The sequence below is a fragment of the Pelodiscus sinensis genome, chromosome 15 (genome assembly GCF_049634645.1).
Source record: "Pelodiscus sinensis isolate JC-2024 chromosome 15, ASM4963464v1, whole genome shotgun sequence".
Lineage (NCBI taxonomy): Eukaryota > Metazoa > Chordata > Testudines > Trionychidae > Pelodiscus > Pelodiscus sinensis.
This window is the reverse complement of record NC_134725.1, coordinates 22,523,711-22,543,662: the sequence shown is the minus strand read 5'-3', so window position 1 is coordinate 22,543,662 and position 19,952 is coordinate 22,523,711. Positions and strand designations below refer to the sequence as shown.

The following is a 19,952-nucleotide window of genomic DNA, read 5'->3' as shown; positions in this document are numbered from 1 at the left end:
AAGCCGGAAAAAAGCGGCGGACATTTTTATTTAAATGCCGCGGGGGATATTTAAATCCTCGCGGATTTCCCTATTACGACCTGTGAAATTAGCATGCCCCTTTTGGAAAAGCTGTTCTTCAAACTCCTTTTTTTGCTTTTCTTATTCTATTTTTACACTTAATTTGACAAAGTTTATGGTCATTTCGATTTTCCCCACTATTATGGTGTCTTTGAAAAGTTTCCATGCAGCTTGCAGTTTCCATGCAGCTTGCAGGTACTTTTGCCACTGTACCTTTCAATTTCTGTTTAACTGAAATTTCTGAAATTAAATGCCACAGTGTTGGGCTGCTGAGGTGTTTTTCCCACCACAGGGATGTTAAATTTTATTACATTATGGTCACTATTTCTAAGTGGTCCAGTTATATTTACTTCTTGAACCGGATCCTGCCGCTTTACTTAGGACTAAATCAAGAATAGCCTCTCCCCTTGTGGGTTCCAGAACCAACTGCTCCAAGAAGCACTCATTTAAGGTAGCAAGACATTTTCATATCTCTTCATCCTGTCCTGAGGTGACGCGTACACAGTCAATATGGGGATAGTTGAAATCCCCCACTATTATAGAGTTTTTTAATTTGATAGCATCTCTAATCTCCCTTAGCATTTCATAGTCACTATCACTGTCCTGATCAGGGGGTTGATAATATATCTCTTCAGCTATATTCTTATTATTATTGGAGCATAGAATTACTATCCATAGAGATTCTGTGGAACATTTTGGCTTATTTAAGATTTTTATTTCATTTTATTCTACATTTTCTTTCACATATAGTGCCACTCCCCCACCAGAATGACCTGTTCTGTCCTTCTGATATGTTTTGTCCCATTGATTGTCCTCATTCCACCAAGTTTCCGTGATGCCTATTATATCAATATCCTCCTTTAAAACTAGGCACTCCAGTTCACCCTTTTTTCTAATTAAGACTGCTAGCATTTGTGTATAAGCACTTTAATAATTTGTCACTATTTATTTCTCTGCCATTTCCTGATGTGTTAGACTCTTTCATTTGGTTGTGTTTCATTTGACCCATACTTCCATCCTCTCCTCCCTGACTAGAACACAAAGCATCTCTATTATTAGAACCTCCCCTAAATAGATGTCTCTGTCAGATCCATGTGCTCCTCCACACTTGTCGGTTTTCCCTCAATTCTTAGTTTAAAAACTGCTCTACAACCTTTTTAGTGTTTAGTGCCAGCAGTCTAGTTCCATTTTGGTTTAGGTGGAGCCCATCCTTCCTGTATAGGCTCCCCCTATCCCAAAAGTTTCCCCATATTTAGGCAGTTTATGCATATTTCTCTGCCTCCCTTTTACTCAAGTGTTCTCCACTTACTGTCATCGGGATGTTCCATGCCATGTAAACATGAGACTTGAAGTCATCCATCCAGACCTCAGCAGCCCGCAGGGCATTGCGTTTTGCATAGTAATCAATATCATTATTATAAGGTTTCTTTGTGCGTTCAATGTGGGCAACTCGAGAGCAGGGTAACACTTCCATACTTCCTCCACATTGCCAAACCTGTGAGAGAGTTGGAAAATACAAGAAAACCATGAAACAAGAAATAACTTTTTCTGTAAAATATACTAATATGACTGTACAGCAGGCTATACATCATCTTCTGATGACTTGAGATATAGTCACTATCCTCTGAGCCCTTAGACAAAGCAATGACTACATGAGACTCCTGGATTGTAGAGACTGGATTTGGGTGGTATAAATTAGCCTAGGTCCAGTGAAACTAGCTGAGAATCTAGCCCTGGCTGTCACTGCATTTTTATGGGTTGTGTGCTTGCAGGAGGCATAAGGGATCTATCAAAAAAGGCTTTCTTTCTCGACAGATCCCCCTCTAGACTGCTGTTTTTTGCTGACAAAGTGCTGAGTCGGCAAAACGTGGCAGCCATTTTTATGCATATTATGTGTGGGATATTTCAATCCCTGCCTCATTCACAATGTCAGCCTGCCTAATCTTCATCCCTCTGCCGACAGTCTAAACATACCCTAACTGATGTTTCTAGCACCTGGAACATTGGCATACTCTTTGCTCATTAACTCTTTTCATGGGATATGCCAAAGGGAATATCTTCTTCAAGACTATTGAACACAAGACACAATCTGGTTCCCCCCATCCGGTGTGAAGTAACATGACTCAGATGGAGTACAATGTTCTTAGCTATTCAAAAAAGAAGACAAAAACAACAGGGAAGCATTCTGAAATAAGGCCCTATGGGTCACACATTGACACTATGTCTATACTGCACCCGTTTTGCACAAGAAATATGCAAATGAGGCTAAGCGTGGAATATCACTGAGCCTCCTTTGCATAATTAATGAACACTCGCTTTTTCCGCAAGAGGCTTTTGCCCAAAAAGAAGCCAACCACACTGCTCCTTTTTGGGCAAAAACCCCCTCTTGTGCAAAAGACATTCTGTATTTTTTCCACACTTAGCCTCATTTGCATATTTCTTGGGCAAAACAGGTGCAGTATAGACATAGCCTGAGATCTGTCCAGCTGTAAGGCTGAAACAAGTAGGACAGGGAAGGTACAAGGTACCTGGGAACAAACTAAGGCATATAGCCAACCACTCATTCCTGAACCAATGTCTTGGATTGCCCCATATATGAGAAGCAGATTTGTATTTTATTTTGCTCTCTAGGAGTTCTTGTACCAGGCTAATCATTGCAAAAACTGTCAGCAGGGAAACCTCAGACTTTCCAGGTTGTTCTGTGAAGATGAGTGTTGTTATTTCTAAGGACGAGATGCAAGAGGCCTAGCCTTCTCAAGTCTGCATGCCTCCAGAGATCTGCCGAAGGCCAGAACCCACCAGACTAGTTCTACGACCTAGCCAATACCATGTCTCCATCATCAGCCACCCTCTGTTCTTGGTAGCCTTAATAAATAAGAGTATTTTATTTCAAGGCTAGCTGACTGGGAATGTGGCAATTAATTGTCCTGTTCACTCACTTGTTCCATTGCAAGCTTGTGTGCTGTTCAAAAAAGGCAGCATACTAACTTTTGTACTAACAGTCAGAAGCTAATTCCTATGCACTAAATTCTTCTGCCTCCCCTCTGGGGTTAGATGGCTCCCACTGTGATGGGGGCATGCACTGGGGGAACAGTACAGGCCTTTTCCGAAAAAGCCCTTATTCCTCTTAAAATAAGGAACAAGGGATCTTTCGGAAAAGGCTTTATTTTCCGAAAGATCCGCGTCTAGACTGGCACTTTTTTCCGGCAAAGCTCCAAGCTGGAAAAAAGCGGCAGCTATTTTTATGTAAATGAAGCAGGGGGGATTTAAATCCCCGCTTCATTTGCAATTGCGATGTGTCTAATTTGCATCCCTTTTACGGAAAAGGGATACAGTCTAGACACAGCCCAAGTGTTTGAAGGCAGGATGCATACATGCCTGGATATTCTGCCAGGGATAGAGCAAGGAAACTGTTGCCTCTGCAGAGTAGCAAAAATGTCTGTGAAAGGTGGCTTCCACGTTCATTTTCTTTCATTAATTTCTTAGCACAGTCAGTAATCCAGGAGGACACTGACGGCATTTGGGTCCCAGTCACCATCACCTAGGGTAATGTGTGAGGACATGATCAAGTAATTTTAAGAGGTAGTCAATTTATTTCCCAAGTGCAGTTGTTTTCCGGTCTGAATATTGCTCTTTAGGCAGCCATAGACAAATCTGGCAGTAACATCAATGTTACCATTGTGGAGGCAGGGAAAAGGGAAAAAGGGAATTTGTGTGCAGCCATCTTGGTCTAGTTAGAAAGGGTATGTCTACACTAAAAACAGCAGTTATTTCGAATTAATTTTAATAGCGTCTACACAGGCAAACCACTATTTCAAAATAAATTTGAAATAGTGGAGCCCTTATTTTGAATTTGGTAAACCTCATTCTACAAGGAGTAACACCAAATTCGAAATAGCTATTTCAAATTAAGTGCTATGTAGACACTTAATTAGAAATAGGGGGCCTTCAGTCCTTCCCAGGGAGCCCTGGTGGCCACTCTGGGCACAACCAGGAAAGCTAACTCTCCTCTCCCCCAGCCCCGGAGATATTAAAGGGGTAGACCCTGGTCACAGTGCCTGTGCCAGCTCCAAGACTGCCAGCAAAGAGCCATCATTGGCCACTGGGGCCCCTGTCCCAGTGGCCCCAAAACAGGAGCCAGTAAGCCACTGGCAGCCAGCCCTCCACCACTCCCCAGGAGCAGTCTACTAACTCCCAAGCGGGCGCCTTCCTGGTCCAGGGTGGAAATCATGGACTTTATTCAGGTTTTCGGGGGGATGCCCCCAACGTTCATGATTTCTGCAATAGACAGAGGAACGCAGCCATCTATGGCAGGATAGCTGCCAGCCTGACCATCAAAGGCCATATGTGAACCCAGGAGCAGGTTACCATGGAAGTCAGGTTGGTCCAGCGAGACCCCCAACCCTGAGCCCTAAGCTTCCTCTCCGCTTCTTCCCCTTGCTCCCCCCTTCCAGCTTCCTCCTCCCAGGTTTCCCCCTCCTGTCTTCCACCCTCTCTCTTCCCCTCTCCGACCTCCTTTTCCCAGTCTCCCCAGAGGTTCATCCTCCCTCCCCGCCGCAGTTTTGTTCAATAAACCCAGTTTCTATTTTTGAACATACATTTCTTTTATTTGACATCAGGAAGGGGGGCTAGGGAGGGGTAAGTGAAAGGACGTGAGGGAGGAATGGGGCACGAGCCCTCTTGGGGAGGACCGGGGAGGCTCTGAGGGCTTCTCGGGGTGGACGCTCTCCTTCAGGGCCTCCAGGATCCTGACAGCCTGCCAACAGACCCCCCAGATGGCAGCCTGCAGCAAGTGCAGCCAGGCTGATGGCAATGAACCCACAAGATGCACTGGTGTGCCCAGAGGCAGCTCTGGCTCCATGTGGCCAAGTGCTGTGGTGTCCCAAGTGTGTGCACTTGGGGCACTCCAAGACAGGACTGCTTTGCTGTCCCTCATTGAGGTAGACAAGAAAGCACAGAACCCTGAGAACTGTCCGTCTGGGGTGGGGGTAGGGTCCCTTTAAGCACAGAGCTCAGTTAGCCTCAGGCAGCAGCCCCACACACTAAGTCCTAACCTGATGCCCTGCTGGCACTGGTTCCAGGCAGTCTCAACTTCGGTTCAGGGTCCATTCAATGTGGACGTGCTATTTTGAAATAGCAAAATGCTATTTCGAAATAGTTTTTGTGATTAGATGCATTATTTCAAATTAGCTTAATTCGAATTAACTATTTCGAATTAAGTTAATTTGAAATAGTGCTGTAGTGTAGACATACCCCAAGAGAGCAAGAGTCAGGCTAAGTCTGTGGCCTGACAACGTGAGAGCTGTAATAAGACACTGCCTTTGCCTCTCACCTCCATACAGAGATAAGGATAGAATGCTGACTCTGGCAGGGTCCTTGAGATAAGGAGTATCTGGGTGGAACTAAAATAACTGTTAGCCATTGGTATTTGTAATGAGAAGGAGACTAATTGTTTAATGTTATTATATCTAATGGACAGTATATAAACTGCTTCATAATTGTTTGTATTCGACAATCTACCTAGCAGCAGCTTCTTCCCTTGCAATATTGCTCGAATAAACTGTCTCTGGCTACTTGTTGTTCACAAACGCAGCATGAAGGCTTTTTTTCTTCTATACCATAGTCACATAACCTGGGTGTTTCTGCTTCTAATTATCTCAATCAGATTTCCTATTTGCAATATAAACATATATATGAAGTATTAAGAAAAACAAGTACTTATATCTGCGCAAAATTACCTTCTGAAAGATACTGTTTGTGCTTGATGCAGCAAAATTTAATGGTGCCGATTATAAACTTTTTCTGTATACACAACTGAGATATGCTGGGATATTGGAAAATATTTACATTAGTTTGCAATTAACCCGGATACCATAGGGTGGATATTAAAGAACTTTCAGTATTCAGACTTTGTTTCCATTTGCTAAGAAAAACTCAAGCAATATTGTACTTTTCTTTATCTTTGATTTATTTCTGTGCAACAGTGAAGTTCTATGTAATCAAAGTAAAGTACACAATGGGCAAATTGGAAGGATTATAAATCCACATGCTTCTTGGCACAAGGTACACTTCAACTCTGTAAGGTTAGGAAGGAACTTTCCTTTGGGATAGGCTTCCTTATAATTGTTTATTACAGGGCTTTTTACTTCTTCCTCTGAAGCAGCTAGTAATAGCTAGAATTAATAAAAAATGTTAATTATTGTTATAATTTTCAGGATGTCTCAAGCACATTTCTTTTTTTTTTCAAAATTTCCAAAGAAAATTGTTAAAAGTTTCAATACAAAATAAAACCAGAAAATGTTTGGTTTTCAAAAAAAGTTTTTGATTAAAAAATTAGGTTCAGTCAAAAATTTCAGTCTTTGAAAGCCAAATCTTTTGACCAAAACCATATATTTTTATTTTTATTTTCTCTTTCTCACAGAAACAATGGAAAATGTTGATCAAACCAAAAAAGTGTCCATTTAGTTCAAAAGCCATTTTTAAATAAAAAAAATACAGGTTGATCTTTACTCCAGCACCCTTGGGTCCTGACTGATGTCAAACCAGAGACTTTGCTGAACCATAGGAGGTCAGTATTGTCTAGCAGCATTGCCAACACTTCCACTTCTTACTGGGCTAGGATGAAAATTTCTGAGGCAGGCTATGATATTCTGTTAAGAATCCCTATTCTAAATGTGGAGTCTGAGACTGCCACACAAACACAGTACATGATGGTTAACCCCCTTCCTTCCCACACACAGACCTAGCCCAGAGTGGGAGACATGACACTTTTAATGCTGCTAGGCATAACTGTGCCATTGTTAAGTACTCCTAATCTCTCTACTTTAATCCCCAGATGGATCACATCCATTCAGAGACACCTTCCTGAAGCTGACAGACATACAATCACTTAACACATAGTTGATAACTGATAGAAATGTAGCCGTGTTAGTCTGGTGTTGCTGAAACAAAATACAGGACTGTGTAGCACTTTAAAGACTAACAAACCATCTTCTAATAAACCATCTTGTTAGTCTTTAAAGTGCTACATAGTCCTGTATTTTGATAACTGATGTCTGCTTTGTTTAAATACTTGTTTTACTGGAACAAAAGACAGAACTATGTAGCACTTTAAAGACTAACAAGATGATTTATTAGGTGATGAGCTTTTGTGGCCCAGACCCGATTCCTCAGATCAATATGTGGAAGAAAATCAGCACAACCATATATACCAAAGTTGTGCCGATTTTCTTCCACATATTGATCTGAGGAAGTGGGTCTGGCCCACGAAAGCTCAACACCTAATAAACCATCTTGTTAGTCTTTAAAGTGCTACATAGTTCTGTCTTTTGTTTCAGCTAGACCAGACTAACAGGGCTGCATCTCTATCATTGTTTTACTGGAAACACTGATGTCTGCTCCTCACAATTAGAACCTATGATGGAGTTCAGGATCTTACTTCTCTCCCCACATCACTTTGATCTGCCCATTGAGCATCCTATATAATCAGTGGTAACCTATTGTTTGACAGTGTTCATGTAGCCCTAACAAGCGATATGACACTCAACAGCGCTATTTGTAATAAACTCCTCTGCTTGCTTCACACACGGTGTGCAGATTCTGTTCCTTCAGTGTTCGTTTGGTTCAAAAGCCATTATTAAATACAAAAAATACAGGTTGATCTTTACTCCAGCACCCTTGGGACCTGACTGATGCCAAACCAGAGACTTTGCCGAATCATGGGAGGTCAGTATTGCCTAGCAGCATTACCAACACTTCTACTGATTACTGGGCTCTTAGAAGACATTTAGGGGTAAATTAGAACTAAGTAACTGCACAGAACACTGAGAGCCAGGATTAATAGCTGTAAACATACTTTATGGGATTACATGAAACTTGACCATGCCCCTGACTAGTGAAGCTCAGGCTAATTAAAATCATGCCAGACCATGGATGTTGCAGGATCAGAAACTGCCAGACTAGAGAAGTCCAAAGTGTACTTTGAAAAAAAACCATGCTCAGCTCTGCTAATGGCAAAGGCTGGGTCAGTATGCTGAGCTAGATGGACTGCTTGTCCAATACAGTGTAGCACTTCCTGTATTCTTACAGATTTTAGGGTATGTTTACACTAGCCCCTTAGTTTGAACTAGGGTGGCTAATATAGGCATTTAAACTTGCAAATGAAGCCCGGGACTTAAATATCTCAGGCTTCATTTGCATGTTCCTGGGCGGGCGCCATTTTTAAATCCCCTTAGTTCGAACTGACTGCCCATGGCTACATGCAGCAGTCAGAAGTTAATCCGAACTAAGTCCTTAGTAACTGGACAGCCAGGGATATAGTTAGCAGTTTGAAAGCCCAGTCTAGAAAGAAAGACCAAAATAATAATAAATAGAAATCTGTACCCTGCTTTGAAGATCTACAGCTAAAACACAACATGAAGCCCCTCCATTAATAAAATCCGTCATTCATGGCAACTACAGAAGAAGTATCCAGAATGCTTGGCCTTCGCATGGGTGTTCAACTTTGTGATGGATTTGCTTCCCAGGGTATGTCTACACTACAATGATCTATCTGAAAAAGGTATGCAAATTGTGCTCTGCAATTTGCGTACCTTTTTCCGATAGTTTTTTCAGAAGATGCTTTTCTGAAATTTGGACCATCTACACTGGGCCAAATTTTGGAAAAGCCTCCTCTTTCGGAAGAGCCTTTCTTCCTCCTGGGAGGAGGAAGACAGGGCTTCTGAAAGAGTGCATCTGCTCTTCCTCAAAAAAAAGCATAAGAGCAGACGTGTTCCCTGAATGCAGTGGAGTTTTTCCAGGATACCTGCAGTATCCAGGAAAAAACCTGTAGTGTAGACATAGTCCATCACCATTCAGTAGACAATCACTATTCAGTGTGAATTTACACTGCCTCTATAGAAGTGCAAACATTTATTGGAAACCAAGGCACAAATTTATTAAAATAAAGCTCCAGCCATGTTTGTTTTGCCCAACCCATCAGGCTGAAAGATTAAGAGTTCTCCAAGAAATTTTCACATAGAACCAAGTGTATGGTTCCTTTAAAAACAAAGATGATTTTAATTACAATTTTGTACTTTTGATTCTGCTGCTAACAGCGGTCATTATGTTGAAGGAAGCTCCGTACTGACATTTGTGACATTGTTAAAGGGGAGTCTTAGAGTGTGGGCATCATTCAGCAGCATTCATTCAGATGATTTATGTCAGTTTTACATTACTGTCCAATATCGGCTGTACACTGTACATTAACATCAGCATCATATTGTGCGTGCCACAGAGACTTCTGCATGAAACCAGGTCAGGTCTTTTATGTATAATAATTTTATACCTGCTTTAAGACTAATTTAACACACACTAGTTTAACTTTTCAACCCTCTTCCTTTTTGTTATATTCCTCTCCCAGTGAGCATGGGAATTTCATGGGAGCCCTGAAGAATAAGATTTTCCATCTTATTCTTGTAGATATTAAAGATTCCCTGGTACCTTTGTAAATCATGATATCCTTGACTATGATTTCCTTGGCATTGCATGGTTTCATTGTACTGTGTTTATTATATAAAGCTCCACCATAAAGAAAAGGTTAATAGTAAATCCAATCCCAAGCAATCATGTCAACAAGCAGTGATGCTTTCAGTGGGAGCTCTGACTAAACTAAACAAGCCAAATAACTTACATAGGGTCTGTGAAATGGCATTAAAGATCCATCAATTTCATTATTTCCCAATCAGATTATTGGTTCAGGTTGTTTCTTCTTGCTTATCCCAAAAGATCCCAGAGCAAATCTTCCTCTAAATTCAAGTCTTAGCAAGAGATAAAGATACACACGTATTAAGCTTAAACCAGAATATCAACAGCTGAGCTCTTGCTGTATTTAAGTACTAAAGAAATAGTTGTTTTATATATCTAAGCTTTACCAACCTGCAATTGAAATAACCATGAGACTGACTAGTCAATCCACTAGCTTTGCATGCAATACAGAACCACCATAGTCTGCCACAATCCTGTACAAATTGGCCTCTGCTAAAAACAGACCTGGATCAGTAGAGAACACAGCTGTGAGCTGGGAGTTGTGAGCCCATGATGAAAGTAAATGGGCTCACTTCTGCAAGACAGAATATAGATGCCTTCTCTGAACTGAATAAGGAAGACTATTAAAACCTAGCCATGCTTATAATTGGCTCTGTCTGTCTATGGTATTCCTAATGCACCCAAACATGGCTATTTCTACCTCATTATCATAACTCCAAAAATCTCACTTTAAAGAACAAAACAGGTTTTGAAGCAGAGTCTTTGTGATTATTGTCTAGTGTCATTTTCAGAATAAGAACAAAATGTGCATCTACACAGCAAGCTGTTATTTCAAAACAATATTGACATGGAGGACTTCTTACTCCAACTCCTGTAACCCTTTTATGAGGAATAAGGAAAATCAAAGGAAGAGTGTTCTTCCTTTGACTTCCTGCTATTAAGCTATTTCAACTTCAGCTATGCAATTGACATAGTTGAAATTTCATATCGTCATTCAACTTTTGACCTGCAGTGTAGATGTACCCTCAGAGACTAACAATACATATATAAAAAATATTATGAGCTTTCATGGGCACAACCCACTTCTTCCAATGAGTGGAGCAAAAGGCACAGTAACTCTGATATTCAAAGCAGAAAAAGAGGGGAGATTGGAGGAGGAAAAAAGCCCCTGTCAACTATAGTGCCTATGCTAAACAAGGCTAATAGGGTGGGCTGTAAGTATGATACTTAGCTTTTGATGTCATTTGGGTGTTGAATATTACAGCCCATTCAATTCATGTCTTTTTCAGTCCAAGTCATGGTGTCAAATTTGCATATGAAGGCCAATTTTGTAGTCTCTCTCTCTGCATTTGGTTCCTGAACAATCCAAAAGTCAACAAAGATAGCAGATAGTTAAATAGACAGTGTTTTTCCTAATGTCCCATTAAATTTGGACATTAGGAAAATCTTCCTAACTGTTAGGGTGGTGAAACACTGGAATACGTTGCCTAGGGAGGTTGTGGAATCTTGACCTCTGCAGATATTTAAGAGCAGGTTAGATAGACATCTATCAGGAATGGTCTAGACCAGTGGTCTTCAACCTTTTTACACCCAAGATCACTTTTTAAATGTCAGAACTAGCCAATATCTACCCTGCCCCTTCCCCAAGACCCCACTCCGTCCTTGAGGGCCCACCCTCTTTGTTTCCCTTCTCTCCATCACTTGCTATCCCCATCCTTATACACTCTCAGGGTATGTCTACGCTGCCACCCTAGTTTCAACTAAGGTGGCTAATGTAGGCATTCGAATTTGTGAATGAAGCCTGGGATTTAAATATCCTGGGCTTTATTTGCATGTTCCCAGGAGCCGCCATTTTTAAATACCCCGTAGTTCGAACTCCCTGCCCGCAACTACATGTGCCACGGACTAGGTAGGAATAATGGTAGTTCAAATTAGGAGCTTTAGTTCGAACTACCTAGTCCGTGCCGCATTTAACCACGGGCAGGTTGTTCGAACTACGGGGCATTTAAAAAATGGCGGCTCCCAGGAACATGCAAATAAAGCCTGGGATATTTAAATCCCGGGCTTCATTTGCAAGTTCGAATGCCTAGTTCGAGCTAGGGTGGCAGTGTAGACATACCCTCAGGGTATGGCTACACTGCCACTTTTTTCAATTGTTCTGTTGGCAGAAAATTTTCCGACATTTGGCCCAAACCCCTTCTTTTGGAAGCTCCTCATTCCTCATGGAACAAGGAATAAAGGGGCTGTCAAAAGAGCGTGTTTGCCGGAAAAACTCCTGCAGTCTTGCCATACCCTCACTGGGTTGAGACTGGAGGTGCAGGCTCTGGGGTGTAAATGAGGGATTTAGATGTGGGAAAGGGTGAGAGGTGCAAGCTTCAGGAGAGAATTTGGATGCAGCAGGATGTGGAGAAGGGGATGCTGGCTCAAGAAGGGGGCTCCAGGCTGGGGAGTGTTGGGCTCAGGTGGAGGGTTGGGGTGCTGAGCAAGCCACAGGTTTGTGGATATAAGGGTGCAGGAGTTTGGGTTGGGATGTGTGAGGGGCTCAGGGCAGGGAGGTCGGGTGTATGATGAGCTCAGGACACAGGTTTGCAGAGTGTGAATGGTGCAAGAATGTTGTGGTAGAAGACTGAGGATGTGGGGGTGCAGGCATTTGGGGATGTGAGAGGCTCAGGACAGGGGATTCCAATGTATGATAGGCTCAGATTTGGGGTCACGGTTGGGGGTACAGGAGTGATATGATGCTGTGGCCACATGAGGGCTTGGCCCCAACTGGGGGCTTGTTGTCCAGGCTTCATTTTTAAATAAAATATTATGTCAAATACAAAAGATTTCATCAGTGTCTTTATTTATGAGAGGGGCGGGGAACCTGTTTTGAATCGGGGTTACTGACCCACAGAAAAGTCAGTCAGGGCCACACAAGTGAGATACAACACACAACCCCTCCAAACCTCACTAATGTGGCCCCAACTGTGATGGTGGGAGTAGGGGACAGGGTGCTGGGGCAGGGTGCTGGTGGGTACCGGGGCAGGTTATTTGTGGGGGTCTGGGTGGGTGGAGAGGACAGGGATTGGTACCTGGGGATCCTGCAGCTGCACATCAAGGCCCTGGAAGTATGTGGATAATGCTGGTCTGTCGCTTGCCTCATGCCTTCCTGCGCTGGAGGGAGGAGGAGTCCTGGACAATGCCAGCCCCAACCACTGCCGCTGCCCAAGCAGCTGGAGCTGGCACGCTGGTGACATTATTCCCCCACTGCCTTCCCACGCAGTGGTAGGGGGAGTCCTGGACCATGCCAGCCCCAAAAGATGGGGCAGTGTGCGCCTTGCTCCTCTGCTCCCCACAGCAGTGTGTCCACCCAAGCAGCTGGAGCCAGTGCGCTGGGGACTTTATTTCCCCACTGCCTTCCTGTGCAGGGGGAGGCTGTTAGTGGAGTCCCAGACCGCACCAGCCGCAACTGCTTGGGCAGCAGACAGCTTCCTCCTCCACTCCCCATGGCAGCGCACGCCATCCGAGCACCTGGAGCTGGCCCAGTCCCATACCACCAGCCTCCTCCTCCCCACGCAGAAAGGCAGCATGGGAACAAAGTCCCCAGCACGCGACAGACCAGCATTTTAGATATTGCGCTGGCTGTTGGGAGGGTGGGGAGAGCAGCCCGCGCACTTCCGGGACATAGCGTGCAGCTGCAGAACTCTCCCCAACCCCTCAGGAAAACCACGCTACCTCCGTAGTCCCTGGAAGTAGCATCAGTGTGGCATTAATCTTGGGGGTGGAGGGCAGCGAGGGGGGGTCCCCAAAGCCTCGCGATTGACTGTTTGAGCCTCCAGGTTCGACCTATCAATCGTGATCGACGGGTTGGTGACCATGGGTCTAGATAGTACTGAGTTCTGCCATGAAGGCAGAGGACTGAACTTGATGACCTCTCAAGGTACCTTCTAGTTCTAGTGTGCTATGATTCTATGAACCCACTGATCTAGGACTAACTAGTATCCCTAATATATCATTGCAGTAATTATTCTAGGTCTCAAGAGAAAGACACAAAGCTGTTTTCCAAAAAATGGCTTTTCCTGAAATAATATTAGTGCATTACTTAACCCTTTTGATAGAGGACCATATTTACTTTGTGTTCAACTTCTTGTTACAATGCTTCCTGGCACGTTTACCTTATTGATAGCTGAACCCAGAGGGAGTGGGATGTACTCATACCTCCATTACAGTAATGTCATTCTTGAATAAAAATTTTAAAAAATGAAAATAACCTGACGTGACCATAAAGGATTCATTCAAAGGACACAGAGTGGAGACATCATTTTTTGTTTTGTCTTTCCTGAAACAAGCTATAAATGGTCTTTAAAAACTGTCTGCACTAAGTCCTGGAGGGTTTTTTATTTCATTTTATTATAACACAAAATGCTTTTATGCTGCTAAAGATTCATTCAGCAAGAGTCATTTCCAGTGCAGAGCCAAGGGATTTGCTCTATGCTCATTAGATCCTACTTTGTTCCAAAACACTCTTTTACAATGCAAATTTTAGCATGCTAATTTACTTACAATAATAAATTCAAACAAAGGCTATTAAAATAAAAGCATGCTATAATGTAGAAATGCTGCACACTCAGATTAATTACTAATATTTTGAGCTAGGGAAACGTGAAGTTTAATCTTGTATTGAGCCCTTGAACATGGTTACTAGAAGTCACTTTAGAAATGTTTCTAAAGAGTATATAAATAATGCTTCAGGAATGTCAAACAGTTGAGTTCCTGGTTGACTTGATCCCCACATTATAAAGCCCCACATTATAAATCCATTAGGCACAACTCCCAATCAGCTTCTGGCATGCCCAAAAGGTTATTCATTTGCCTGCACCTTGAACATGCAATCCATAAGCAGCACAGGGAGGGAAAGATTTTCATATCGTAAGACTTTCAAAGGACATAGCATGTGAACACAAAACTCCAACCTGCTCATTTCTACTATAGAGACTCACTAGACAAGAAGGAAGTTGAAATGAAGTAGGTTGGTAATAATGGAAGGAAATTTGGAAGAAATGAAGAAGCCATGGGAGCACAAGCAATATATTGAACTTTTGAGGATATACCTTCAGCTGGTATAAATGTGGTGACTTTAATGAAACTACATTGATTTACACCAGTTGGGATCTGATTCTTCAATTCAAGTTTGGTGGCTGCACCAGGTAGCCATGCTGACGTTGGTGGTGGACATGTGAGAGCAGAACATGATCTGCTGCCCTTTCAGAGCACAATCTTGTTTTAATTTTAATGTTTAGCTTAAGTCCCATGATAGGCTCTTCTCAAAGCATTAGTTATAGCAACACAGATATTCTGTGCAACTTATCACTCAATATCCATGACTAATAGCAAGATCTGTAGTGCCATTACAAATGATCTAGGAATATATGAAATCCTAATACCTAAATATGCCCAAGACAGATAATAGGTGGAGCCTGCTCCTGCAGGACTATGACATGGAAGTGATCCATGTCAAGGGGAATGCCAACATCATCGCCAACATGCTATCCTGTAGTGGGGGGCCCAAACTTCCCCAGGCCACAAGCAGAGTGGCCCCGCTCAATTCGCTCTCAGAAGGGGAAGAGATGTAATGTAGTGTCAGTACCTTGCTGGTTCCAGTGCTTGGGCTGTGGATGACCCCTACTGGCCTCTGCCTGTAAACACTGCCCAGCAGGGGGCGTCTTGAGAGCCCCCATAGCAGTGACTGAACTGGTTCTACCAATTAAAGGAAGGGATGGAACAAAAGAAGTGAGTGTTGGGGAAAGGGGCAGTTTCTGGCTGGAATCATGAAGGAGAGATACTATTTGCATATCCACAAGAGCCCTGGGAACTTATCCATCATATAACCCTAGTGTCCCTTTCTGCACCATCACTAACAGAATTCATATTGTGGGAGAAAGGCATGAGGTCCTCTGAAAACTGATTCCAGAGAGTACATCAGAGTTTAGCAGTAAAATAAAAGAGCCTGCCCAACAGAACTTGTGATAACTTATTACAGCAATGAGATAAATATTCCTAAATAATCACAGCAGGTGGAATGAGCACATAGTAGAGCTAAAATAACAAAAGCTCTGCCTAGACTTGTTGAGGGCCTAAGATTTAAATAAGCAACTTGTTCTTCCCAAACTAATACATGTGCATTCAATGCAAATGAAATCCTATTTCAGCCATGTATGGATCTGTACTCTCCAACTGATCTATTAACTTCTGCACAGCAGTGTCCATTTAATCATCATAACTAGGTATTTTTGCAAAATATTAATTATGTGCCCCCTCTCCTTGGGTTAGCATGCCTTGTGCTCTTTATTTTTGTAGCTTATTATTTTTACTTATTGTGTCCTTGTGCCCCTGTCATAAATTGGAGCTGCTAAAGAGAGTCTGACTTATGTGAAGAGTGAAAAAAGGGTTAAGCAACTGGAGATACACCCAGGAAAGGGTTTCGGGCAGTCAGCCAATAAAAACGCAGATAGGAAATTCAAAACAGGAGAGAAGGGTTTTCTTTCTCTCTTCTTTGTTTGAGATCAGAGCAGTTTCTCCCAGGTATTGAGGGAGATGGGATATGGGCTCTCTCTCCAAGAATGGACTTCTTGAAATATTCTCCTTTTCAGGCTGCACAATGCACCTGCAACCTTCCAAAGGCCTGTACTAGCCAGATTTGGGGAATTTGCACTGGCCTATCTGAATGATATGGCCATATTCTTTGATTCATGGGCAGAACACCTAGAACTCCTTCAAGCTCTCTTCCAATGTATAAGGGAGGCAAGGTTAACAGTTAAGGATAAAAAATGTTAAATTGGCCTAAATAGGGTAACTTACCTTGGACACCAGGTGGGTCAAGGAACTATCAACCCTGTACAGGCTAAGGTGGAGGCTATCTAAAACTGGCCTTTCCCTAAATCAAAGAAATGAGTCCAAATCATTATTAGCTTGGCCAGGTATTACAGGTGATTTGTACCATACTACAGTGAGATCACCACACCACTAACAGATCTGACCAGGAAAAAACAACCAAACACAGTCCAATGGGCTGACAAGTGCCAGGAAGCTTTTAAATAGCTTAAGGCTGTCATTATGTCAGACCTTATACTAAGGGGCTGTGTCTAGACTGCATCCCTTTTCCGTAAAAGGGATGCAAATTAGACACATCGCAATTGCAAATGAAGTGGGGATTTAAATCCCCCCACGCTTTATTTGCATAAACATGGCTGCCGCTTTTTTTCTCGGAGCTTTGCCGGAAAAAAGCGCCAGACTAGATGCAGATCTTTCGGAAAATAAAGCCTTTTTAAAATCCCCCCCACTTCATTTGCATAAACATAGCTGCCGCTTTTTTCCGGCTTGGAGCTTTGCCGGAAAAAAGCGCCAGTCTAGACGCGGATCTTTCGGAAAATAAAGCCTTTTCCGAAAGATCCCTTATTCCTTATTTTAAGAGGAATAAGGGATCTTTCGGAAAAGGCTTTATTTTCTGAAAGATCCGCATCTAGACTGGCGCTTTTTTCTGGCAAAGCTCCAAGCCGGAAAAAAAGCGGCAGCCATGTTTATGCAAATAAAGCGTGGGGGGGATTTAAATCCCCGCTTCATTTGCAATTGCAATGTGTCTAATTTGCATCCCTTTTATGGAAAAGGGATGCAGTCTAGACATAGCCAGAGACTTTGTTTGAGATCAAAGCAGTTTCTCCCAGGTATTGACGGAGATGGGAGACACTTACACACTCCAAGAACAGTTTTCTTGAAATGTGTAGGTAGGGAAAAGTTTAGATAATCTGTCAGGGTTTATTGTTTTCGTTTTTGGGGGTTGGGAAATCACGTTTGAGTTGGCTAATTGTTTTCTATCTTATGTAACTAAGGATTATAGCCCAGGGATTTTCCCTGAGTCTATGTCATTTCATGGCTATATAACACCTAGTCATTTAGGGTATGTCTACACTACCCCGCTAGTTCGAACTAGGAGGGTAATGTAGGCATACCGCACTTGCAAATGAAGCCCGGGATTTGAATTTCCCAGGCTTCATTTGCATAAGCGGGGAGCCGCCATTTTTAAAACCCCGCTGGTTCGAACCCCGTGCAGCGCGGCTACATGGGGCTCGAACTAGGTAGTTCGAACTAGGCTTCCTATTCTGAACTACCGGTACACCTCGTGCACGGGGTTCAAACCAGCGGGGTTTTAAAAATGGCGGCTCCCCGCTTATGCAAATGAAGCCCGGGAAATTCAAATCCCGGGCTTCATTTGCAAGTGCGGTATGCCTACATTACCCTCCTAGTTCCAACTAGCGGGGTAGTGTAGACATACCCTTACTGTGCTTGCAACAGTAGTTTTGTTTGGATAATAGAAGTGTTTTCCTTTTTGTTTTGATTAACTGATATTGGTTGATTGTTGTATCCTTAAGTTTATGTGCCCAGTTACCCGGGCAGAGTCTATTGTTCTCTTTGGATTCCCTCTGTTTTTTTCCCCAACCCTAAGCAAAATGGAAGTTGGGAACAGGGGAAGAGCTTTGCTGTAGGGAGGGGATTCCCAAGTGATCTCTTACCTGGAGATCACTTTTCTTTTAATCACTTGGGTGGTGGCAGCAAGAAAATCAGTCTTTGTCTTTTTGGATCTCAAGGGGACTGAAATCAAACAAGTTTGTCTCTGGGAGTCACAGAGACAGTTTTTGCAGAGTTTATTCTACTAGCTAGCCCCCCATCTCTGCATTTGGAGTATCAGGCTGGTGAATTGAGCCATGACAGCTCCTGATTATGATGCACTTGGGGCTAGTGGCCGCTTGCCCTGCTCTTGTTATGTCCCTGGTCCATTTACATCTGTTGAGAAACCCACCCGTAAGGATTCATTCCTCTCTCAGTGTACACATGTAATACTTTCAATCTTTCTGGATGTTGACTAGGGAAAAATGGAGACCATACATTGCTGGAGTGAGGTTGCTGGTGAGGAAGAAGCCAGAATTGATCCAAACTTTCAAGCCAACTCTGAAGCAAACCTCTGAGGTCTGAAACCATGTAAATAATCAACACTCTTCCTCCTTGCATCCTCTACACCTATTATTTTTCACATATACCAGGAAATCAGAGCTGCAGGAGAAACTGGAAAAGGAGTGTGAGAAAAGGCCACAAGAATCAGTATAGAAGTGATTTCTGTCCTGACCAGAAGTATCTTCGGGCAAGATTTCTAGCCCAGTGACAGCTCATGGTTGGAGTCATTGGAGAGCTGAGATGATGCTATATAGGAGAAAGCCAGGGACAGAAGTAATTTTAATTAATGTGAAATGCCATAGTTCCCTTGACATTTGCTGCCTTAGGATGGCTAAAGGAAAAAGAAGACTATATAATTGCTTAGGTCCCCTAGCAACTCCAGGAGGTCCTCTATTAATTACTGTTGTGGGGGGTGTATGGGGTGTTCAGGGAGGGGTAGCACCTCTGATGTACGGGCATGTCGTGTCCTTTTAGGGCAGCTCGTCCACCTTTGGTCCCCACTTGTCACTCAACTCTCACCTGTGGCTCCTAGTAGCTGTAGCATGTGCAGCGGCCACACCCCGGGCAACAGCTTCGACAGGTGGCTAAACCAGGTTGAGAGTAGCCGTCGGGTCATCGACCTTCGGTGAGATAGGGACTTGTCTATCCCGAGCATGTGAAGACAGACTCCGGCGGATCGAGCGGATGAGACCTACTAGAATAGGACCAACGGTCATGAAGGTGGTTTCTGCAAGCGATGTGGTACGCTAAGAGCACGGCAAGACATGAAAGATGCCCTGGTCAACCACTGCGCCCAGCCCATCTCCAACCGTCTCGACTTTAGTCCTGCCATTGGAGTAAGATGGAATCTGGGAAGAGAGAGTGAGGCTGACTATGCACACCTCTCCCTCACTTTAATCTAATTCACGCGCAAGTCTTGACATCTCGACATCTCCTAAGTCCTGTGGCGACGGGCGAGCGACGAAGCAGCAGGTGTGGATACACTGGGAGCTGTAGCCGCGGACCTGCACACAGGCGGCTCAGGTCTAATGGTCGTCTTCTTGCTGGTGGAAGCAACAGCTGGATTCGGCGTCTACCTGAGTGACTGAGCAGCCCTCTTTAGGATTGCACTGCTCACCTCCGTAGTAAGAGGAAGGGGCTAGAAAAGGTGCCCTAAACATTGTTTGCTTCACAGAACCCTGGCCAGCTTACCGCGGCTGGAGGGGATCCCATCTCATGCGGTCGAACAATAAAATTTCGAACAAAATGCAAGGTGACACCACTCACTATTGGCACATGGAACGTACGCACGCTTCAGGACAACCCTTCAGCAGACCGCCCAGAAAGAAGAACAGCCCTGGTCGCCAGAGAGCTCACAAGATTTAACATCGATATTGCGG

General features: G+C 43.4%; 1 protein-coding gene across 4 annotated transcripts in view; it reads right to left on the bottom strand.

The window, feature by feature from the left end:
• Positions 1-19,952, bottom strand: part of GALNT9 (polypeptide N-acetylgalactosaminyltransferase 9) — a 443,926-nt gene that overhangs the window by 66,410 nt on the left and 357,564 nt on the right. For all 4 annotated transcript variants that reach the window (XM_075898386.1, XM_075898387.1, XM_075898390.1 and 1 more), the window contains one exon: positions 1,370-1,555. In XM_075898386.1, the coding sequence (XP_075754501.1) occupies positions 1,370-1,555 (186 nt within the window). The remainder of the gene's footprint in view (positions 1-1,369; positions 1,556-19,952) is intronic.